This window comes from Larus michahellis, chromosome 4 (assembly GCF_964199755.1).
Source record: "Larus michahellis chromosome 4, bLarMic1.1, whole genome shotgun sequence".
NCBI classification, from domain to species: Eukaryota; Metazoa; Chordata; class Aves; order Charadriiformes; family Laridae; genus Larus; species Larus michahellis.
In genome coordinates, this window is record NC_133899.1 from 11171763 (window position 1) to 11196577 (window position 24815).

Genomic DNA, 24815 nt, shown 5'->3' on the forward strand with positions numbered 1-24815 from the left:
AAGCATGGCAAGCTTTTCTCAACTGTTGTGCCTTTTTTTTTCCTTCAAGGAATACTGTGCCAACACTGCCGATGCTTGACTTCCCAGAAATAGGTGTTTAATTCAAGTGTTTGAATCCTGAAATTATGTTACTGTTTCTTTGTGGCCTATACAAATTAACAGAGTAGTAAGTGAAATTCTGTTTGATGAAGAGAAACACTACATTTCTAGGATAGAAAATACACAGTATAGGAAACTACAAGTCAGTTCTAAGAAAATGTCAGTGAACTCCTTAAATAGGACAATAAGCACTTTAATATTTTGCTTTTATCAAAAAATATTCCAAACAGTACTTTATCTTGAGTTTTTATACTTTTCTTCTATAAATACGAAAAAAATATTTTTTCTTTATTGTAGAACTTAGCCAAAAATATCTGTTCCAAAGTACAGATACATGGGAAAGCTTGCCAGTCTGCAGTTGATGTTTGGAAGCAAAGCATGATCTTTCTTGATCATTTCTGAGGAAAAGGATTACTTAATCATGCAAGATTACTTTCTGTTATTCTGAGAACAGTTACTGATTGTTTAAAAGAAAACCACTAAGAGTGCTTCTATCTCATTTCCCAAATGCCTCTTATGAAGATCGTCTCTGATTGTGGAAGTTGATTTGTAGTCTTTGGAATTGAATTTCTTGGCCATCTACTTCTATATACAGCTTAAAAAAATTTCACTCTGAGGAAAGCACCAGAAGTACTTGTCTTGATACCTAGATCCTTGGTCTCTATATGCTGTGTAGAATAATTTTGTGAAGATGCTGATGTTTTAAGGACAACTGCTTGCCTCTGCATGGCTTGCAAACACTGATCCTCTTACAGATTTGATGACTCTTTTAACATGGGCAAAAGCAAGCAAACAAAAAAAACCCCTGATGCTATTAAACAGTGCAGAACAGCACTTGTAGTGTTCTAAGACTCCTTATTATCTCCTTACTTGGAAAACATAGCATTGGTTCAAGAGCGAGTGCAGGGGTGTAGTTAACTATGTTTATTGGATAGATTGAGTTGTCACAAGCTGCATATAAGAGTATTTCATCCTTTGCGGAACAGCTGGAGAAGCAATAATTTTAGGACCAAAGCTCACTGGCTGCTGGGAAGCTTTCAATAAGAATTAATTGGGGGAGGGAGAGGGAGGACAGAACTGTACGTGACCATTTATTGGTGAGAATTATAGCACGCTTGCTACATTCTATGCAAATAACAATTCTTAGCTCTTCTGTTCACATGCTGTTATGAACCTATGTTCATGCTGTAACTTAAAACTCTTCCCTGTAATAGCTCCATTAAGAAATCAAGGGAGGAATTACTTAAGCAAGGAAGACCAAAGCCGATCTTCCACAAATATCTGGTGATCTAGTGGATATATTCCTTCTCACATCCAGAACTTGTATGAACCAAGTTCTGGATGCTGTTCATCACTTGGTCATGCAATTTAATGTGGGGATTTTGTGGTGCCTGGTAGTTATACTAATAAAGTGCTAATTTTGTGATATTTGATGTTTACAGTGTTAATAGCAAAAGATAATAGCTGGGGCTTTATTGTGTTGGAGACTTTTAGTATGTTATTTATAGATCTGAAACCTACAAGATATGATATAAAAGCCTTCAATATGAAAAATGTTACATTTCTGAGCAGACAGTGAGAAAATTGCCTTTTAGAGGTCAAAACTCCTAGTGCCTCTGGCAACATGGCCTTGATGTCATTTGACAGGGTGGAAACACAGCCCTTCATGGGAATAAACAGCCAATACCTGCATGATTCATTTCGTTAGGAGGGTTCTCCCGTTGTTGCTAGGCAATATTTGCTAGGTGGAGTTAAAAAAAAAAAAACAAAACAAAAAACTGAAACAAACAAAAAAAACACCAACAAAAAAACCCAAACAAAATCCCCAAAATGCAACCGCCATCTCCTCAGAATAATAATTCTTGCAGGTTGTCTTGCTGTTGATACTGATTTCTATTCTTTTTTATTATTATTAGGTGGAATTTCTCCTTTCTGCAGAATTACTAGGAGAAGCATCAACTGAATCCCGATAGATACCTTCCCCTCTGAGAGGCAGGGAGGGGAAGAGGCGGGAAAGGGTTGTCACCTGGTTAGCGGAAGGCTTCCTTTCTGTCTTCCTCCCTCTGTACCTTCTTTGAGCTGTCTGTTTGAAAATGCTCGTCTGTGTTATGATGTGCAATTCCTAGAGAAGAAACATGGCAGAGACCAGCAGACATTCATTTGAAATGATTTTCATTCACTGTGTTCTGGAATGGACTTGAAAGCAGGTCTCAGAGGCAACTTGTATGTACCAGTTTGTCTTACATATTTATTTATGACAGACTTGAATCTTCAGGATGGTATTCTATCAAGTGACATACCCACTCAGTGTGATGTGTGTCTAAAAATAGGTCATTGTCAAAGGACAGGAAAGGAATTGTAGAAATTTATAAACCAAACCATTGCAGTCCAGTATGATAGCACACTAGCACACTCATAAGCTGAGGTAATGCTGTGTTCAAAATTACAGCTTTCCATGGATTTACTAGAATAATATATTAGCATTGCATTTATCAGAATAGAAGAAGGGTGGTCGCAGACTCTAAAGATAGCTAATGCTAATGGCATACTCCTGACACAGCAGTTTGAAAATAGTAAAATAAAACAAGCCAGAGGTCATCTCCGAAGGCAGCAGAATTGGACCAAACTTTGCTCTTATGCTTAAAATATCACTGATTTCAAATAACTCACTTTTCAAGTCTTATATCATAAAGCATTTATTAAATGCTGGGATTTAGGCATTTGGGTTTGAAAATAATGTTCCTGCTTTGTGCATTTGGCCGCTGTGAATGGAATTTTTTTTTTCTCTGGAGTAAGTATTGGCAGGCTTGAAAAATAAAACCACTAAGAAATGACCCTGTTTAAAAACAGGGCATCAGGAAAGGGATTTTTGTCATCTTAAATAACCTGTTGATGCATACACAAGTGTTTTTTGGACTGTAATAGAGCAATATGTTTTTTTCTGGTTATGACAGCGTAAGCACTACTCTATAAGTAAGGCCTGGAACGTAGCTACACAAGTAATGCATGTTTTGGGTGTTTAACTGCAGTGGTTTTACTGCAAAGCAAATAAAGGACTAATATTTAGTTAAGGATAGTTTGGGGAAGTGGTCAGTAAAGAACAAATGCATCTATGTATAGGGTTATATTAATAGTGTTTGAAGTGACCAGGTAAAGGAACAGGCAAGAAATAAAGGGGAAGTGTGACATCTGGTGGAAAGATGGTATCAAGAGCAAGAGATCCGTTAATGATAAACGGCTTTATTTGACATGAAAATGTGTTATGTGATGTTTGAAAACATGGCTACCACTGCCAGAGATGAAATCAAGATGAGTGACTTATTTTGTGTCTCATAGTTCATGTTGTCCAAACCAGCAAATGTGGCAAGCCGATTCTATTCTTAATCAATAGTGATATCTTTTTCTAAGATACCAAAGAAATCTTATGTTGTAACTTCCCCAAACCCTTAATCTATACTACAAATAAATTAATGTGGTATAGGGCTAGCTGCCTTTGAAGATCCAAGTAATTTTTTAGAAAAAAATCATCATAACTACCTAGATGACATATTCTAACACTTTTTTTGAAGCTTGAGCTCCTTATCGAGTCTTCTGTAGTACTCCTTCCAGATACATGACACGAATTACCAGGATGGTCTGCTACTGCAAAGCCTTGCTTGCTGGTCTGGGAGATACTGGTCTGATACTGTCTGGGAGATGGAATTGCAGGAGCCCAGCATTAGAGCCCCTGTTTGGTTTCTTTTCCCTTACAGCTGGTTGGATGCTGTGAGCATGCTCTCCTGCCCAGTGCAGGAACACCGTAATATTGCGTGCGTGAGGGAGGAGAAAAAGGGGAAGAACTCTGTAGAAGAGAGGGGGGAAAGTAGAGATACCTTTTGCTTGGTGTCAAATTTTTTAGAGTTAGAACTTGCTGTCCTTCAGCCAATAGAACTTGCATGAAATCAGAGTGGACTCAGAGCTGCAGAGATCTTGCTTTATTATATTTATTTCCAAAGTGTTATAGTATGTTGTGGAAAAACAGTCTGCAATTTGTTGGAAAATCTTTGTATTACGGATGTTCAAGAAGCTCCTAGCTCAGCCAAGAGCCACAGGGGAAAGAAAATAAGAAAATTCATCTTAATCTTTCAGCTCTGCCTTAAAATGTCTGATTCTTCTGAGGTTTCATTCCGTATGATATTGATCATTCCATGTCACTCTGAGATTTTTCTGTGTTATGACTTTACTACTGAAAGATTGCTTTATCCTAACCATAGTACAAGTTCAATCACAATTCTGCTTTGTAGTTCAGGCTCATCTCCTGTGCATAACTGCCCGCCCTCCCCACCCCCCCCGCATCGTGTGATTTTCCACTTCATCAAAAGGCAATAGGTCTTGAGCTTGTCTTGTTTGTTACGCATTTTTGTTCTATTTTTAATATTAGCATATCACTTGCTAGAACAATATATTATAAGAGTTCCATATCGCTATTGGCAGTGACTTTTTGTTGCTTTGGGGGCACACTCCATAGTTTTTGCCTGCTTGGTCAGAAATAATGCTTTTTGGGAACTGACCAGTTCAAGCAGGGAAACTAGTTAGTAAATACCTAACCCCACAGATCTAACATTGCAGCCATTTAGCCCCCGCTGGAGTGGAGTGACACTGAAATGGGATAGACCCATCTGAGGTGGCTGGCTTCGTGGTCAGCCGCACTGAGTGTTTAATGTCAGCATGAGTGAGTAACCTGTTCCTTGGGTCACCCGATTGTTAGTGTCACAAATGGCTGATACTTTTGAACTGTGATGGTTTAGTACCATGATGAATAAAATACATTGTTTACTCCAAAGAGTGAACTGTTCTGCTGTGCTAGCAGAACTGAAATGCAACTTTCGTAAATCAGAGTTTTTGCTAATCTAAATGGGTTTGAGTAGAAGGTGGCCTGTGGTAAAGAGTTTGCTGGTATGCTCTAGTGCAGTTTAGTTCAGTGTTGAATGCTTCCTTCCCAGTCACCCTCCTCCTCATCAGTGTGGCAGTAATCCCCCTTTTCCGTCTGTGTTTGCTGGTATAGATTGTGTAGGCACTCTCATGCTCATGGAACAACACCGGTTAAAATCAGTTAACTCCCAGTTACGGTACAAAGACTGGATGTAGGCCAAGCTTCATTTTCTTCACAAGATGTGTGGTTTTATGTTTTATCGGATTGAGGGAGAAACAAGCCTTATGCTTTCCTTCAGGGAACCTAGTTACATCAGTCAATAGCTTTCTGAAGGTTGTGGAGTGTGTAGATAGACATGGCCCTATTAAAAAAGGGTCAGATACTCTAGTTTAACTGTTTTGGAAATCTAAGTGAGAAACAACTTTTAGTGAAGTTAAGGCCTGATTATTTTAAAAGATTTCTAGACCTAACCTAAAAAAGCCCCAAAACATTAAACCAGAAGTTTTGATTGACCTGAGAGCAGGACTGACAAGTTTTGGTTCTCAGCTCTGTGTTGGTGAGGAGACAGTTCTCCTTCTAACTAAATTGTAACTGGTGGTGGTACTGAACTTGTGCTAGCATGAGGTGCTTTCTTAACTGCAAATGGGATCTCAGTCTGAAAATATCTTAATAAATTCACTGAATGGACTTCCTTCTGTAGTATACTCTTACAATCATAAGCCCTTCATTTTTGCCGAGAGCATCTACTTAGATACCATAAAGTGAAAATAATCTTAATGTCACTAAATGAGAAAAAAATGAACATATTGCCTTGGAGAGAAACAAAATGGGGAGGGGGATTGAGGAGGGGAACAGTACAGAGTAATATTTGCTGCACTCTTGTGGACACCAGGTGAAAAATATACTTTGTTTTACTGAGAAGAATTTAAAAATGTGTTTGTATCAATGTTGCAGCTTCTCAGTAACAATTTTAAATTTTTGACTCACAGATATGGTATACAGCCTTTGAGAAAGCTGATAGCTTGCATTTGTGCATCTTCGTCTCCATTACTGGTACTGCTGATGGGGGTGTATGGTAACTGTTCTGGTAGTGTATGTTGGGGGAAGAAGAGGAAGGGTTCCTTGAGAACCTGTTACAAAAAAAAAAAAATTCTGATGGAAGCCAAAAGTTAGTGAAAGTAGGATATGAAACTTGCTTATGGAACTATACCACTGGATGCCACTGTTGCTTCATGGAACATCATACTAAAATAACATAGGCTCTACTTATTTGAAAAATTCTGCTTTTCCTTCACTCTCATCTTCTTAGTTCTTTATTACTTTAATCTTTGTTCATATCAAAGGAAAGAAGAAATCATGCCCCACTTATTCTCTCCAGCAACATGGTCCCATATCTAGAAGTGACAGCTTGTCATAGGAAAGAAAAAGTAATGACACAAAGTTTTGTCTTTTTTTTTCCCCCCTTCTAAGGTAAAATCTTCTTGAAAAGAAGAAAGGTTCAGATGAAAGAGCAGCCAGTTTTCCTTGTAACTAAATTCCTTCTCTCTGGCTCTGAATCCTGCGTTAGTCACAACTAGATTTGGACACTGAGCCTTTATTCCTGTTTTAATGTCATCCTAGAGAGCAGGGCAGGAGGTCACTTTTGCAAATGCCTGTTTATTTCCTTTCCCAAGTGTTGGGCATTTTGTACTTGAAAGAATGTTTTTTGCTTGTTACAATTTTTTCCTCCTTGGGTGAAGCAGGGAGGGTGAAGGTCATCAGGTGAATTTTTGATGGCTGTTGCTTGTTTTCACAGGCTCATTTGTAATCATCTGATTAGCAGCTCTGGGACTTTTCTTTAAGTCATACAGTGGATTTTTTTGTGTTTTGGCTTTTTTTTTTTTTTTTGGCTGATGCAACCTCCAAAATTTAATTTAATTAAATGAAAAGAAATCAAAATCCAAAAATCTGAAGCCTAATTTTCAGAGTTTTTTTTTTTTCCTTGTATTCTGTGTGCACCTAATTCCTATGCTTTCCTATGGGAGAAGAAAAATAAATGTTGGGAAAAAATCAGAGATGAGCTTTTTTTAGTGTCATGGTAGCAATGCAGCCTGCTATAGCCTGGCTTTTTCAGAGACAGGGACCACCTTCTGCTGCACGCCTGCTTCATTGGGTAAGCCCTAAATATTGTTGGTTCCATAATGTGGTAGCCTAATTAATGACAGCAGAAATGTGGAGAAAAGGCAAACACAATACAAATGGTCTGTGGAAGGAAAAAGCAGCGCTACCCACGTAGCCCTGAGAAAGCAGGTTTGTTCTCTCTGGGGGAGCTGGGCGGGAGGAGGCAGACAGCAGGGCTGCAGCCCGCGGGCCTCGCCAGTGCCATGGAAACGGCACAGGAGCACCGCATCCCTCCGGCGCTCCGGGCCTCTGGCTCTGCTGCAGATTGGGAGGCAGTGGCACCCACGCAACCTGTGTGGGGCTGCAGGAGGGGGAAGGTTAAAATGCATGTCTGTTCTGCTGCTTCGCAACCGGCTTGTAAGGCAAATTGAGGGAGAGGAGAAGAATCAAGTAAATGCACTAAGTTTATTGTCAAAGATGGAGTGGCAGCTGCAGCGCAATCCCCTGTGCTTGGATGTCTGACAGCCAGAATGCCATTTAATTATGCTGCTATTCACTGATAACTCTCCTCTCTCATCTGGAACATGGGCTGAAGTTTTGCCTGGGTAAGATGTTGCAATCTAAGTTTTCCAGTGATCAGGACTGGATGCTAATATTCCATCGTTGTAGGTACTGAAGGGAAGCCTGCCAGCAGAGCTGCTACTGCTGTTGATGTCGCATAAACTTGTAGCGGTGACCCAGATAACACTGTGACTGACACAGTAAGTTACAGTGTCAGGAGAAATAAATGTCTCTTGCAGCCCCTCACAGAGCTCCAGCTGTGCCATCGTACCTGCCCTTAAGCCCCATCTACCCAAGAAACTGACCCACTGCTGATGGGCTCTGGGACTTGCTGGGCTTTGCTCAGTTATGAACTAGCTGTATACGTGGTTTCAGAAAATACACAGTGCTTGCAGTTATTTGGAAATAATGGTAATTCAGTGTATTTATTAAAGGACCTCTCCAAAATGGTTGCCTGGGCTCTGCCATGTCAGAATTCCTGTCAGTCATCTAAGTGTGACAGCTCTCTGGAGAGCACTTTTCTGCTGTCTCCCCTCGTCTACCACCTTCTGCTCTGTTCCTGCTTCTGGCCTAGACCTGGGAGAGGGCTAGTGTTTAAGTTACCCCTCCTGTAGCTCTGCAGTCACCATGTTTACATCTCATCTCTGTCCTGAGGTTGAAATCACAATTCTCGTTTATACGATGCCATGCAAAGAGAAGGTTCTCCCTGTTCTTATTGGCTTGCAGTAGGATTGGTTTTATTGCTGAAGAATACTAAGTGGCTATGTGGTGGCTTGATGTTGTAAGCTTGCTCAAACAATAAAATGTGAGGTACAGTGAGATGAAAGGAGCAGACATCTTGCTGGTATCTTTGAACAACAGCCTAAATGGAATATCATTACCTTTTGTGGTTTGCAGCTGTCAGAGGAAAAATAGCTAAATGAAGTTTGACTTTTGCACATGAAGGCCTGGGCTTTTTTAATACAGTGTAAACCAGTGAAAAGTGAGTAAGATGGTAGGATTCAAGCCTGTGTTCTTGAGAGGTTGCGGTGAGATTAGCTAACTACCTAACATAGAGGTTAAAGCCAGAGAAGGATTAAAAAAGCATGGCATACAAATGAAATACTTAAGATGCTGCCTCTTTTTTCCCCAGAGTTTATGCAGTGTGAGTGGATGCAGAAGACCACTGCTGAACGCTGTCCCCAGGCTTCCTCTTGGCTGGCAAGTGTGCGTGTGTGTGTGTGTATATATATATATATATATATATATATATATATATATATGCACAAAGATCAGGCATGGTTCCACAGTCTTGAGTTCCTTTTGGGTGTTCCTTAAATGTGCAGAATTCAGTCCCTACTGCATCAGGAGCCCCTTGAAGATAAAAATTACTGACTCATAGCTGTGACATCTTTTGTTAACTGGAAACCTTAATACATGTATACAGTAAACTCCACTGCCAGAAATGGCAAAGAAAGGTTCTGTATCTTTTACAAGAAGCAATAGACAAAGAGCAAATGTGTTTTGGAGCAGAGGTGGTGAATGCTTCTCAATACCACAGGCATTGTCAGGGTTGGGCATATGGCTCTGTACGTGTGCTTACAGCCATAAATCATTACAAAGCAGAAAACAATTGTTTTACTCCATGTAAGCCTCTGCTTGCTTACCTATTTGAAAGCAGCAACTCATTCTTTTTGCTTTATTTGTAACCTTCACAATTCAGTTTTTGTATAAATCTTAAACGTGACATCTTCACAATGTAGGTCTTCATTCTACAGTCCTTTTCTTTCATCCTGCTGCAGTATGTTAAAATGTGAGCGTAACTGTTTGCAGCCTCCTCTTCTATGGGGGTGATCTTTATAAATGTATCTGGTCTCTTAGGGGATGTTGCATCCTCTGGCTGCTGGTATATGGAAAGTGCATTGGTACAAAATTATTTATAACTCTTTCAGTTGGTGCTGGATCTCCCTGGTTCTTCGCTGCAAGTCTCTTCAAACTCTCAGAGGAGATTTTTCAACAGCTCCTAGCTCAAGCAACAGCTTCCCCCGTGATAACCCTGCAGCCGCTCATTTTGTTCCTTCAAGCTTCTGTCTCTGTGTCGCCAACCTAGTCATTAGACCGATCATTATTTAAGCTGATTGTGAATTCTGGTTTGGACTCTTTGCTTTTGTAGTGAGTAATTAGAGAAGGCGTTTTCCCCATCAATTTGTGCTATTCATGGAAATGTTGTCACTTACAGAAGATACAGAATAGACATTTGTATGTTCCTTCTTTTTAAAAACTGATTGAGTAAAAGTCCATGGGAAAGGCGAAGCTCCTAGCTGACTTCTAGAGACCCTGTTGGCCTTGCTATGAACTAGATACTTAGGGATTTGCTGCTGGTGTTTTTTACAACATGTTTGTAATCCCCAAGGATGTGAGTGTTTAAAAAACATTAATTTTGGAAAGTAAAAGACCTTACAAAATGAAAGTAAATTGCATTGCTATAATTTCTTCTAAAGTACTTAATGATCCAAGAGAGGATGCAAAAGGGCCAAGTGTTGTCTGTAATAGCATGAGAACTGCAGGTCTGTGTAGAGAAGTACACGTTTGGAATTGGTACAAAGGAGTCGTATTAATTATTTGGCATGCCACACTACACATGAACACCATTAAAAAGTCAGCCTTTAAATCTTAAAACACTTCCAGTTCTTACTGTCCTCATTATTAACGTCCATATTTTACATTAATGCTGCTGGCAAGAGGTGAAAGCCATCCAGAGTGTGAAACGAAATTAATTTCATTTTTCAGTAATTATGGGGAAAACTCTGTTCGCTGGCTGTAGTCACCCTCTCAAGTTATTCTAGTGTTGCTGGTTACAAAGATCCTGATCTATGGTGTTTTGCTAATGATCAACAGTTTTAGAAATGGCATTTTCCAGCAGCACAGCCTCTATTATTGGGACAATTTTGCCTCTTGGGCAGCTGCCCAGTTTTTTCCCCTCTTTCCTTTTAAACTTGTGATGCTGCTTTAGACTGATAGTCTGGCCGCAGAGAAACAAGTAGTTTCTTGCTGGGATGGCTTTTGCCTTGGTGCCCCTAGATTGGTTTGAGACTTTTGATCTTGGACAAACTTCATTGTGACAATTTTTATCTTTGAAGAACTAATTGAAGTGCTTACCTTTTTATTACATTATCAATTCTGCCTCAAATGATCCTGGTTGTAGTAACTTGATCTTTGAAGCAGCTCAGCAGTCTGTGGTCAAGAGTTACGTAAGCTTCTGGTGCTTAGTATTGTACTTCTAAATGAAGGCAGCATCTTCTTTCATTCACTTTTTGCCAAAAGAACAGACTGTATTAAAAAAAAAAAGAAAAGCCTTTTCTTTTTTAAGAGGTCTATTTAAGTACCTGCAGCACGAAGCGTTGTTCTGGTTTGAGGTAAAACGAACCAATTCTCTATTGTTTGTTTTAGTGGCCAGCCCAGCCCAAACCATGGTAAGTGTCAAACTTAAATAGTTTTGGTTAAGGAATATAATTAGATCTTAATCTTTCTCTTTCCACCACGATACCAAAACTGGAACATGGTAGTCTGCAGATATTAAAACTGCAACAAGATGTTTTACATGAATAGTTTATACCTTTCTGTCACTGGATCACCAATGTAATAAAATGTCCTTATTCTTTAAGGCTACAGGCAGGCAGTAGGATGCAAGAGAAATACACTGGGACAAGCTACATAAGACTTTCCATAGAACATCAGAATTGTTCTTCTGTGGAGTATGAAATCTTGCCTTTGGCACTAAGCTATATTGAATGCTTCAGAAGGGAATGAAAGGGAAAACCTTTCTCTAAGCAGGAAGGTAACTTTGAATGCAGAGCTGGTATGTGTGGATTTCTGCCTCTTCTCCATTTGGTGCTTTGATTTACTTTCCTTTTGTCTTGACTGGCTGTGCTACAATGCTGTTAGTTTTTTCAGCTCTTTGTAGCAGAAAAAAACTAACACAAAACTGGTATTGGTGAACTCTGCAGCTGATCAAATGCTGTATACACCGTTGCTTCTGTTTTATGGTAAATATCATAAGATCTCACACTGTTATGGTATGGTAAAAGGTACAGTGTCCTTTTTATTGTAATGCTTGCTTAAGAGCTGTCTTTGATCAAAGTTAATGCTTGTTTTGAGGTGTGTTTGGTAAAAGCTTAAAAAAAAAAAGGCAGCTGTGCACTGAGCTATTACACATGTTTAAGGTGACAGCAAGACTTCCATTGCCTGCATCTGGGGATCCCTTTCTTATCTAAAGAAATAGCCTCTCTGAGTACCCACACCTCTGAATGGACTGTACAGCTGGTTTTAATAGTTAGAGACCTTGATGGGCAGGCAAGACCGACCTCGTCAGTGTTGTGAGTTTGAGGCTTTGATTATCCATTTAGCCTTAGTACTTCTTGCCATTGCTTTCGTTTCTAGGCTAGTCTTCTGCATGTAAGATGTAAAGGGGCACAGAAGCCATAAAACAAGCAAGAATGCCCCTGCTAGAGCTTCTGTAGGTGAGAGGAATGCATATAAAGCAGTTCCCCTGCAGGACCAGTCCTGGCCCAGCCGCCCAAGTGTTTGGGTAGTGTGTTCTACTTTGGGCAGATCCTGTAGTGCTTCTCCCAAGCCAGTTCTTCCTCCATCCAGTGGTTCTGCATAGTCCTTCCTTTCCTTTAGCTCTGTAGCTGGCTTTCTGCTCAGCACAGGTTCTGTGCCCTCCCTGGCTTTCACTGTACTGATTTTTATGCCCTAATCTTGAGGGACGACTGAATGAAGGAGGGCATCTACAGCAAGCTTTAATGTACTTCGGCTACCTGACTTGAAATTGGCACCTATAGTCACTGTAGCCTACCTTCCCTTGCAGTCAACCCTGGAAAGTAACCCGTGTAGTGTTTTGTGAGGGCATGTGATCTTGTGGGATCAGGGGAATGATGTAGAAAATTTTTTAAATGTCAATGAGGAGCAAAATTCTTTAGGCTTTTAATCTTAGCGAGTTCTCGCTTGATTTAGTCAAAACCTTCCCAGTTGCTAGTTACCAGTGAGACTTAACTCTGAAAATGTGAAGACTTGAGGGTCTGTTTGATTCACAGGGGGGATCAGTATCGGCCTGATGGGACCTTGGTTGAAACTTTAATTACAAGAAGACAGTAAAAAGCACTGTTTAAGAAAAAAAAATTCCCCTTATAAAATTTTGTTGCTAGTCTAGTCAGGCTGAAAATTCTCCTTAATCTTAATGATTAGTAAGAGTTCTTCATTTCTGTGAGATTTATAGCGGTGTTAAATAAATTACGAATTATTTGGAGGCAGTATATTAAAGGAGATCTAATCAAGATATCCAGAATATTGTGACATATTTAAATCCCATAATATTTAAAAAAAAACATTTTTGAGGGAGTAAAGATACTTTATATACAATTAGAGACAGTATGATGAATAACCTTGGGCTCAGATTCGATGGCTTCCTTTGGGATTTGAGGGTTTTTTTTCTATATCTCTGGAACCAAATATATGCTTTAATTACCAATCAAACAGTCAATGAAGGCAGAACTGAAGTGCGGATGTATATACTTGAATTTGCATTAGCATTTCTTCCACAGACTTGGATTAGTGAGGCTGAGTGTATCTCCAGATTTTAATCGCTCTCAGGAAGAATGTGAATCCATGTTATGAGCTTAGATTTTCAAAACTGGTAGACCTGTCTGTTTAGCATCATATGGTATTTGTGCCACATGCTAAACCTGCAAAAGATAGGCATTAGTCTAAATGCAGCTGCATTTAAAAAGTGCTGAGAAGATTCAGATCATGTAAAACCAGAACACTAGTTGGGCAGGGCAGTGTAGTTTCTCCCCAGTCTTACTTTTTTGTGGATGTTTTGGGAGGGATAGGAGACTAATAGGCGAGAAACAAACACAGCTGGTTTGAAACCATCCTGGTTGCAGATAACCTGCAAGGCTACAATATAAAATCTGAATTGAAGACAAGTGGAGTAAGATACTCTTGAGATTTGAACACCCATAGGTTGCTACAAAGTCAGTGTGTGGGCAACACTCCTTAAATAGCAAGCCATGCCAGTACTTCCCTTTTACTGCAGAGACACAACAGAAGAGTCAGTGCCGCCAAAGTCTGTTGGATTGGGAAGCTCAGGATTCTGGAAGGTGTTACTCCAGGGTGCTTTGCTTGTCAGATATACCTGCAAGGAAACTGATGCCTGAGTTGAAGCTAGGGAGTGGGAAAATGTGTTCAAAACCAGCCTTTATTGTAATTCTGGGCATTACTTATTTTTCATAGTTTAGAATGATGACTGCGGGGGGAGAAGCAGCTCCTTGTGAAAGAGGGAATAAAGGATAAATGGTGTATACTATTTGGGACCTCATTTGTAGACTATTTGGGCAATGCAGCCATGCAGAAGGCAACTGAAAATGCATGTTCTGTGGGAGGGGGCAAGGATTCAACTGAACTCATTTGTCACTGAATTAAATTAAGTCAAGCCAAGCTCTGTAACATAATCAGAATGTCCAGATACTAATGAAACCCAATTGAAGTGGAAATCTGTTTCATCAGCGGGTTACGGCTTTCAAGTATGTACCAGCTCTGGCATGAGACAAAGTTTTCTTCAGTGTTGTCTTGCTTAGCAAAGATGAGAGTGGGATTTTTATTATCGACTCTGCTGGGCTGTCCTGTCCCGGGCAGTCAGGGCTATCTGCTGCCTGTTCAGCTGGTCTGTAACAAGTGGGCTCAACTCGCTGTCATTCTGGCAGTGATCACATTACTTTGTCTCTGGCCCCTTTCACCATTGCCTTGCTCAGACACAGCTTTAGCAACCTGCTTTTGTGACCAGCTCCTCGTTACTCCAGAGCGACTGGGCAGTGGTGTTCCAGTTAGGGCTGGGCTGAATGTTTAGATGGGTGTCATGATGCTATTTCGGAACCAGTGGTGCAGAAATGAAGAGAAAATAGGTAGTGGTTGTGTTTTAACACAATTTACTGGCATTTCATTGTTCTCATATTTATTTGCCTCTCTGTCTTCTTTCTGTAATCAGATATATATCTAGAGTTTCAGGACATATGTATAATCCCTTTATCTTCTAAATTTTTCTAAATTGGTTTTCTTTCTGCACACGTTCATTCTTGAGTGTTTATAAACTGTATATTTTGGTCAAATATGGCAGGCTTAGCTTTTTATTCTGAATGGTTAATTTTGAAACTTCCTGTGAAAGAGCTCCAAGGCAAAATGTTTTTGATCATTACCAGCTGCTGTGTGCTTCTTGGACTGTAACATAAACCTGACGTTCAGTTTTGGTGGGATGATCTAATGAAGTTCTCAGATTTATTTTAGATAATAAAAAATAAACTCTTTTTTTTTTTGCACAAACATGGATAAATTGTCAGATTCATAACCCATCTCATATTATGTCTGCCACATTTTCCACACTGCTTGAAATGGTCACTGTACTCCTGATTTATAAAGACAATATCACCTTGATGAGTACACAGTGTGTCACTTGAGCAGGATTCATGTCTGTATGGATTTCAGTGCAGAAATATAATGTGAGACTATATAAAAATTGCAGCCTCTTGCTCTATTACGTTGCCTGTCTGATTGGTCACATTACCTGTGCTATAGTGACTATGACTTTTTTAGGTAATATTTAAAAAAAAATTCTGATAGAAAAGGAGATATTGTTGGGGAAAAAAATCAGGCTAAAATCCTTTCCATTATACATCGCTATAGGCAAATTAAAAATGAATTTGAGATCAGTAAATGAAATGCAATGAAAACCACTAAAGATTATATCATTCTTGAATTTTCCTCCATACCAGAGATGGGGAAAGATAAGCGGAGCAATTCTAGGGAATCAGACCCAAACCAGTCAGATAACAGATAAATAGTAGGCCAAATCTCCCAGTTACCCGCCCTAAGCATTAGCATGCCTGACTACTACTAGGTGTAGGAGTGTTGTTGTGAATGATTACTGTAGAAGCAGGTCAGCTATTTGACATTCTATAGAAACAGACAGCTAAAGCTGTGCCCTGTGGTCTTCAGTGTATGTCTCTATATGTAGGCTGGCATCACCTTCATGTGACTTCTCTGTGGCTACATCATGGTACCCAGAAAGGGTTATACTGACTGGATGCACACTTAAAACAAAGACAAAATAACTTTTTCTTGTGATCATAATGTACATTAGTCTGTATCTACGAATGTGAAGGTGAACTGTAGCCTGGAGCTTTCATTTCTTAGGAAAGGAGCCACCTCCACTAGTGTTTAATGGATTGGGACAAGCTCTTAGTGCAGTCCCCTTAGGCCATTGCTTCCCATGCTGCTGCTCCCTCTGCTTGGACGTAATCTTAACACCTTTTGCAGCTGGTGACATTATTTATGTTTGGATATGTTGAGAGGAAATTTCCCGCATTAAGTGAAAATAAATCTGGACAGGAATCCCAGATTGGGAAAATAACTGTGGAAAAGTTGGATTGTGAAAGGCTCTTTCATTTTTCATAACCTGACAGCATAATTTTAAGCTCCAGGAAAAAATGATGACACTGCTAGAAAAGATCACTGAGATAGAGTCCTGTAAAGCTGAATGTGAGACATAGGGCCAGCACTACTGTAATAGCTGAATTTAAACAAAAGAATTTAAGTCTTATACAAGATAGGTACATAATGGAAAACTCGACCTCCGCTGCAATTCTGTTAAATGTGTGTCTTCAGTTAAAAAAGAAGTTGGTGGCAAAAATGGCAATGGATTGCAGAATTTGAAAGAGCTTATTTGTGCAACTGGGGAAAAATCACCATGGCACAAACTGCCTGGAAAATGACACTTAAAAGATTTACCCACCTGAAAGGTCTTATGTATGTATGCTCCTTGCTACGTGCAAGTTAATTGTCCACTGAGTTCTGTGTATGCATAGGACTTTGCGAAGTGTTACTTTAAAAATAAATATTTGGTGTTCTTCGTTAAACCAGACCAGAAAATATTTTTACAAGGCTGAATGTTTCTATTAGGCTAGTCGTAAAGCAAACATTATTCTTATTCTCTAGCATGAGTCACAACTAACTTTATCACTTGCCTCATAATGCGTTAACCAAATGCTTGATGGCAGCAGCAAGGCTTAGTCATGTCTGTCCTCCCATTCTGTGTCAGTATGTTCTATACTGTTTTGCCCGTGCTGCTCAAGTGATGCATTATGTATAGGGCTTTCACATGTTTCAGGATTAAATTGAAGTGTGGAATAGGTGAGTGCCTGCCATTCTTAACACTTGAATCCACTGTGAGTCTAACTGCATGTTTAATTCGGGACACCTCTATTTGAATAGATAATTCTGAGAAATTTAGGCAAAAGTGACTTAACGGTGGTATCAGTTGTATAGCTAATGTAAAATCGCCTTCTCTCTTGGACTTGACTCCGGTGCAGTTTCATGCTGGAAGCCATTAGAGATGTTTGCTTCCAGTCTTGTCTGCTGGGTTCCATTGATGAAAGCTAAGAAAATTGCTGGCCTTTTTTAACAGCCAGTAGTTGTTGTCTTGGCACGAAAATTAGTTACATGCATCTTGCCATATGAAGCTTGGGACACTTCCCAGGCCATTGCTGAAGACTGGGCAGGTGCATGCCCAGGCTTTGAAGCCACCACAAACATCAATGCGAACCTGAAGGGAATCCCTCGAAGCAGTATCAGCTTAAACAGGCTGTGCTCTGCCTTGTCTCTCACATTGTGCTCTGGAAACGAGCTACCGCTACATACAGCTGCTGATCTGGTATTGCTGAAATGAAAATGAACAGATGAGGCTGAGATTTGTACAGTTCTGTTTCTCTTCCAAATGGTTGGCTGGACTGTGCCCAGTTACCTGCGTGATTTCTGGTTGGGGGCAGAAAAAGAATGTCTGTCAACTCAGTGATTTAAAGCAGCTTGTGACAATAATAAAGCAATAGTAATTAACCAAAACAACAACAAAAAACCTCTTTTCAGTTTTTATCTGTTGATTCCACATGATGTGGTACCGTTTGAGTTGGCCTGACTAATTAATTTGTATTATTGTACAAAGAAACAAAGAACAACTATTTAAAAGACAATGCATATGTTTGATGTTCCATGTATTTTTTTTTTACAATTCATCTTTGTGGGATTTTGTCTCCCTGGCATGCATTTGTGAGTTCTTACATTAAAATCTTTCTGTTAGTAAATACCTTAGTATGTAGGATGCTATTTGCACAGATTTTTTTTTCTATGCATTTTATATGCATGTATAGAAGTAGATAATTATATGTGGATTTGTGATAGGTGTGCTCTTGCTTCTACTGTCAGCAATGGTGTTACCCAAATGGGAGAAGTGGCGCAAAGAAACTAAGGATTAAAGTCGTGTTCTGTGTAGTACATGCAGTCCCTGTTACGTGGGTCTCTCTTACCCTGTGGATCCCTCTCTCTCTCAAATAAAGATACTGTTTGATCATCCAAAGAGTGGTCTTTCTCAGTAAGTTGCCCAGATGAGGCTGGGGGGAGAACAGGATGACCAGAACTCAGTACCTACATTTGAAAAACTTTAAAAACTCATTACTTCAATCATTATGAAGATAAGCTGTAAACCAATAAACCAAATTGTGGCAAAAAAGGTGCACAGTCTGATGTGCTCTAATACTGGTGATTATTATGGAAGAAGTGTTGGAACCCCATCATGCAAATTCGGAAATGTTACGGACATAAGGAGTTATGAAAATCCACTGTAATCTCTTGATTCTTTATTTTTAGAGGCATAAACTCCCATAAACTGGCAGTACTGCTATAGGGTCAACCATAGTAAATATCTGTTGTAGTATGGGGGGCTTTTATAATACAAACCCCTGCAACGCACTATCACTCAATTTGTGCACGTTACAAGGATAATTTTTTAAGCATACTGCTGTCTCAAAGGAGATAACTTTGTTCAGATCCTCATGAACTTCATGTACAGAGCATTCACAATGTCAAGTTCTTGAACTGTCCCTTAATTAAAAAATGATTGCTGGTTGTGGTTTCAGCGTTTGCAAAGCCAGAGACTGAAGTGCAGGCTGGACTGGTGTGGGCAGCGTTTCCCTTGGCCGCGGTCTGGGCAGGGTGGCTGGTTTGTGCCGCTCTCCTGCTGCAGGACCCGCGGAGGGACAGAACGGCAGCTGGGGGTGCCGGGACAGCACAAGCTGGCGAACAGCTTCGCTTAAATGATAGTCTTGCCTCTTAAAAATACTCTCTTACTGATTAATTTAGGGAACACCTGCTTAGTTTACGCTATTTTTGTATCTGAGGTAATGCCTTTTCTTTTTTTCTGCTATAGGCTTTAGACAGCTTTGAGTCATAGGGTGTAAGACTCTGATCTGTTGGTGTTGCAGTGCCTCCGTACCTCAACTGCTGTGACTGCTTTGGCTGGGTCCTTACCCTGGAGTTGTTACTGCGAACGTTTTACTCCTAATATGCTGGTCTCTGAAATCCTAAAATGGGAAATACGGGTTGTAAAAGCTGTCAATGTAGCAGGAGTAATGGAGAGCTGCCCCAGCTAGAGTCAAGTGAAGTATCTCCATCTCCAGGCCTGGAAGCAACCTCAGAAGGGATTTGTGGAGCTGGGGGCCAGCTCTCTGTGACCTGGGTGGGAAGGGGGGGTGCTGGGCACTTTGGCTGCTGCCAGCACCCGAGCCACTCAGCGTTACTGACTCTAGGGGGCACAGAGGCCTAAGGCGATAGGACATGTGAGGAAAAGGATTAGGAGTAAAAATTTTGAAAATTTTTAAGGTGAGAACTAGGAGTGCAGTTCTATAAACAGTCCAGTAGTAGCAAAATTAATCTCTCACCTAAGAGGCATCAAGAAGAATTAAAAAAAAAATTGGATCGACAAAATTATTTTGGCTAATTACAGCAATGCAAGATGTCTATCTCGGCTGACCTCTGAGCTAGGCTGTTCATCTGAAAATAGGAGGTTTTGTACAAAATCTTGAATTTCCACTTTCCATATGAAATGGAATATAAATTTCCATATGAAAAGAAGGATAAAATATGGAAAAAAAATGCAGAATGGATAACTCTGAAAAAAACTTCAGTTGCATTATCACAAATGAAAATGGCAAGATTTTATATGTGGGGAAAAAAAGACAAGATAACCCAAAGGGAAATGAGCAGTCTGAAAACGTAACACCATCTAGTTAAAATTGTTGCTTTTTATTTAAATATTTTGATTGATGGGAAAATATTAGTTTACTTGTCTGTTGCCTTAGCTTCTTTTTTTTTGGTTCAAGATAACGCATCTCTTCTGGCTTTAAAGTATCTGTCTTTGCAGATCTGGGATATTTTTCTTTGAAACCATTTCTTGCCTTGTTTCTACTAGTCAGTGAGGAGTAAGGGATGAAAGTAAGAAAGCCAAACGGATGCAACTAGCCAGTATTAAGTACTTTCAAATATTGAGAAGGCTACTTCTGTCTTCCTTGAGATACTGTAAAACAGATGCTGCTGTGCCATATACAGCCTGTCATACACATGCGAATCGTTTATTTAGCAGTCTTTGTTTAAAGCAAGCTTGTTACCCCAGACAAAATCAAACCCTGCCGAAGTCTTCATTTGCCATTAAAAATCTATTCCCCCTGTCGTTAGCTTTTATTGGAGTAGTAAATATTTTTAATTAAAATAGATTGGGGGGAGGGTAGTGTTAGGAACAGCAGCAGTTTGATCCAATCAGAAGTGCAATTTTGCTGGTATTTTTTTCCACTCATACCGTGGCCACTTTACTGATGTGTAACTGTACTGACAAAGTCTTTCAGAGGTAAACGGACATTGTAGCTCTACTAATTGATGTGTATAGAAATTCAGCTGAAAAGGATCCGGTGTGAGGGAGAGGGGGAAGGAGAAAGGTGGGGCAGGGGGCGGAGAGGTGGGCCAGCGGGCTAGCTGCAGCAGTGAGGTGGCGATGAGGAGCCTGGGTAGTCTGGGAATGGTAACCGGCTTCATGCAACAACGTAAGTTCCACATTACCTTTCTAATGCAAACAGTTCTTCTCTGAACAAAAAATGAAAGTTTGATGTCAGATGTGTGAAGCTGTAAGAAAAGCTTGCAATACAAGTTTTTTAAAAACTATTTTTCCATATTAAAATTGAAAAAAAAAAAGACAATGTTTCTGGGGAAATTGTGATGCATGAAACTAGCTGTATGAGTAAACTTTTTGTATCTGAACTGGTAAATGTGAAACTGCTTGAAACAAGTGTTTCTTCTTAGGTGTTTGTACACTCGTACAGTGCTAGTTGTGGTGGAGTTCTTGGTTGTGAAATACAAACTAGAAATTACTGGGGAGTTCAAGTCTGGCGTTGTGGCAGAGTCTGGGACTTGTTCCAGTGTGGCCAATGTAAGTGTTGTCATCTCAAGTGGTTAAAGGACATGCGAACAAGGCTACTGTATACAGAATTAGTGTGAAGATTTACAGAACCCATGGAAAGTCCAGTATTTGATTCTCACAAGAGATTTCTGCTAGAGATGAAAGAAAGCCTTCTCTTAAGTGTAGAAAATGAGCAACTGAATTAAAACACCTGGAATATCTTTTTGCGTGTCAAGTCAGATGTAATTGTTACTGGGATAAACAAGTGCAAACTGTTTGCAGCACTGAAAAGAACTGCCCTGTTGGGTAGGAAGTTGCCTTTATTCTTGCTTGTTACTATGAAGGAACAATTTGATATTCCTGGTGACTGTGAAGATTAAACCAGAGATTTATGTTAATGCTAAGGATTAAAAGAATCTTAATAACATTTATAAAGATGCAAATGTTCGCCTGCATTTTATCTTTTTGCGGATGAATGTGCCATAAGGGAAATATTGAAGGGGGAGAGCACATCTTCACTCTGAACTGCAGCATCTGGTTTAATACTGCACTCACATGGTCGTGAAGCATTAGTTGTTTTCACCAGTGTGTTTTTGAACAGTGTGATGCACTTTTTCTCCCAAACTAGCTTAAGAATATCAGAAAAAAACAATCTACAACTTCAAATACATAGTGCCTGTTTAGTGTATGGCTTCACGTGTTGCAGATTTTGAGGAGCTGTAAATATTACTCAGTGTATTTTTTTTTTTTCCTTGCTACTCTGTCCCTTTGAGACTTATTTTCTAAATAGGAAAGCGCTTGAAATACTGGCTGCACTGTAGAATTGCCAGCTGTGTTTGCCCCGTTTCAAACCATCCTCCCAGTGCAAACACAGGCCACACCAGCATGGAAAATTATGTGCTTTATTTGGGAGCCCTGACATATAATATTATACATGTATGTACATACATTTCACATGGAGAAATTATAGAAAAAATATGATTTGAAAAAGGAGGCAATTAAGGTGAAGGTGTAAACATCACTAGCCATTTATGTTCTGTTTTGGGTTTTTTTTCCCTGCTCTTCAACCGATTGTTTACTAACAGACAAGTATATATAAACAGGAGCCACCTGGATTTGTTACGCAATTCAACGGATATAACTGTGGAAATGTCCCAGCTCTCGAATCAATATAAATCTTCAAAAGGTTTTGAGTAGTTAAACATCAAATAATCCATATAGTAGAAGTCATAGCTTCGTTGTCGTTGGGAAGGAGAAAGCTGTGCAAAGTACTGCTGTGTAATTTTAGTGGTAGTTCTCTCTTCATTGGAGTGCCTGTCTTTAAACGTGGGGAAAGTTAAATTTTGTGGAGCACCAATTAAGTGCAAGAAAAAGTTTGCATCTTCTTCCATACTTTCAAATTTCCCAACAAAATCATAGTCTATTAAACATGGGCTGCAAAGCCTGTTGACGTGATCCCAGTGGATATCCATACCCACGGGCCTGTGTACGTCCAGGAGATACTGAATGAACTCTTTAAATTTGACTCCAGAGCCTGTCCTTAGTGCTTCTTTGGTGGCATTCACACGGTATCTGGAAATGATGGCTTTTCCAAAAACTGGGTGGTAGTAATTGTTTGGGTGTTCAAACTTGTCCCGAAATGCAGATACCAGCTTTTCAAAAGGTTCACGAATGAAAAGCATCTTCGTGTAAGTGTTGAGCCTGTGATAAATGCCTTTGTGATCAAACCCATCCAGCCTCTTTAAGTAGTTCCCGTAGTGCACCGTGTTGTGCTGTATGTCTTTTGTGGACGAAGCCAGCCCGTTGAGAACCATGAGCACCCGTTTCCAGTTGGAACAGCCGGCTTTTGGGACTTCGCAGTATAAAACTCTGTATTTATCTTCTACAAATATTCTTGAAACGTGATAAGGAGTGATTATTCTTCTGTTATTACTCTTATATTTAGAACAAGTTTCCCTCATAACCTGCTTTCTTTCTCTTTGGATCTGATAGAGACTTTTCCACTTGCTGTTGTTTCTATCCTCAGATTTAAGCGTGGGCAGGTTGAGAATGGAGCTGTTCATGGAAATCAGAATTGGGCTCTTCTTAATTATAAATCTCCTCCTCCGCTTATGGAGCCTGATGGAATTAATTTCTTCACCTTTCTGTTGGTCTTTCATCGCAAACATGATGCTGCTTTGCCTTCTGTCTGTGCTTTGAAGCTGGGGGGGCATGTTTTGCAATGAGTCGCTCTGCTTTGCCATTGCTGCTCCCTCTGCAGTGGTTTTCCTTAATCTTCTGTCCTGGTTATTGCTGGAAACACAATCCTGATGGGAGAAAAAAAGATGAAAGATGTTAGTAAATGAGAGAATGTTTGTCACAATTAACAGCTTGTAGAAGTTAGCGTGGATCCGTTCATACGTTCTGAGTTGAGCAGAGTTAGACAACAGAATGCAGTGCTGCAAGTCCTCAGCGCTGTATGACTTCTCTCTTGTCACCTTGTTTGGTGCTCACGTGCAATTCAAAGGCTGAGATGAGCCTGAACTGGTGAATTCCAATTCAGATTTGGATTTAATTGTATTTTAGGTGGTGCCTGTACCCAGGCTTTTATAGGTTTGTCTTGGATATGTTGTCTTTGAAACTTCCACACAAGGTGTCCCAGTGTTTTGAGGGCTGACTTAGCTCTTCCCGACTGCCCGTTGGCACACAGATCTGCTGGGTTTTCCCCCCTCTTTGGGTGCAGTTGTGCCCAGAGAAGCCTGGCAGGGGAGGGAGGTCTGCAGCACTGGTGAGGATGTGAAGGAGGGCACAGGAGCGGGACGTGGGGAGAGCGTGGGGGCTTTACAGCGCAGAAACGGGTTTGGTGGCAGCAGCCTGAATAGGCTGAGGGAGGTGACCCTGGCACCAAAGCCACTGAGATGTGGTGAGGAGTGGCGAGGGCCAGGAATGAAGCTGTGCCTGGGATTAGGCAAGTGAGACCAGGGTGAGCCAAGCGGGCCTGTGGTAAGTGGTTTCTGGGACCTGTTCCCCTTCATTAGGGGGATCTCTCTGGTTAATACTTCGTTTGGCATGCAGCCCAGATGTGCTCCATTACGTCCTGCTTCTCAAAGCAGCTGAATTAAATCCCTCTCTACATGTCTGTGCCTCTAAGACTGTGATTAGGTTCTGGACACTGTTTAACTACACGTCAGCCCTGTTTTGAGAACTCGCCTGGGAGCCGAGTGGCATATGCGCCGCTAGGGAGTGTTCCAGCAGAGGAAGCAGATGTAGCTGCAAAATGTTTATAGCTTATCTAAAATACCTAATGTTTATTTAGAGGTTTTATAAATTGGAAATTTCTGTTTTTCAGTCTTTATTTGCTCTCTAATAGTATTTAAAACTGCCTTCAAAGGTAAGATACTGGATGAATTTTAAGTTGTACAGTGTGGGCATTAGTAGGGTCATGCGCTTTCAAGGTGGCAAATTCAGTCTTAATTGTAATAGTGATTTTACAAGTCTCTGGCTGAAAAAAAGAGATGCTATTGATAACTTAGCAAAATTGTGCTGTCATGGATGTTTTATCTTGCCACATACTTCTTTAAGGGTGAGAGATTAAAAAAAAGTCTCAAAAAAGAGACTCTATTAATTACAAAAAGCATTGGTGGTGAAAAAAATCAAATTGTATTATTTTGAGGTGACTTGCTTAAAATGATAACTGTTATACAGAACTCAAACAGAACAGATCAGTATTAAAGACAATTTTTAGAGTACTGTGCAAGTTGTTGTGGAACTTAGGCTTCTAAAATGTTTTGCTGGCTGTTCTGGTGTGTGATGTGCAGGCTGGGAAGCCAACTGATAACGTGTCATACAAGACAC

The 24815-nt window shown here is 40.1% G+C and overlaps 1 protein-coding gene across 2 annotated transcripts in view; it reads right to left on the minus strand.

The window, feature by feature from the left end:
• Window positions 1–21608: 21608 nt before the first annotated feature.
• CHST8 (carbohydrate sulfotransferase 8) overlaps window positions 21609–24815 on the minus strand; it is a 176681-nt gene continuing 173474 nt past the window's right edge. For both annotated transcript variants that reach the window (XM_074582949.1, XM_074582950.1), the window contains one exon: window positions 21609–23287. In XM_074582949.1, the coding sequence (XP_074439050.1) occupies window positions 22148–23287 (1140 nt within the window). In that variant the 3' untranslated portion in view covers window positions 21609–22147. The remainder of the gene's footprint in view (window positions 23288–24815) is intronic.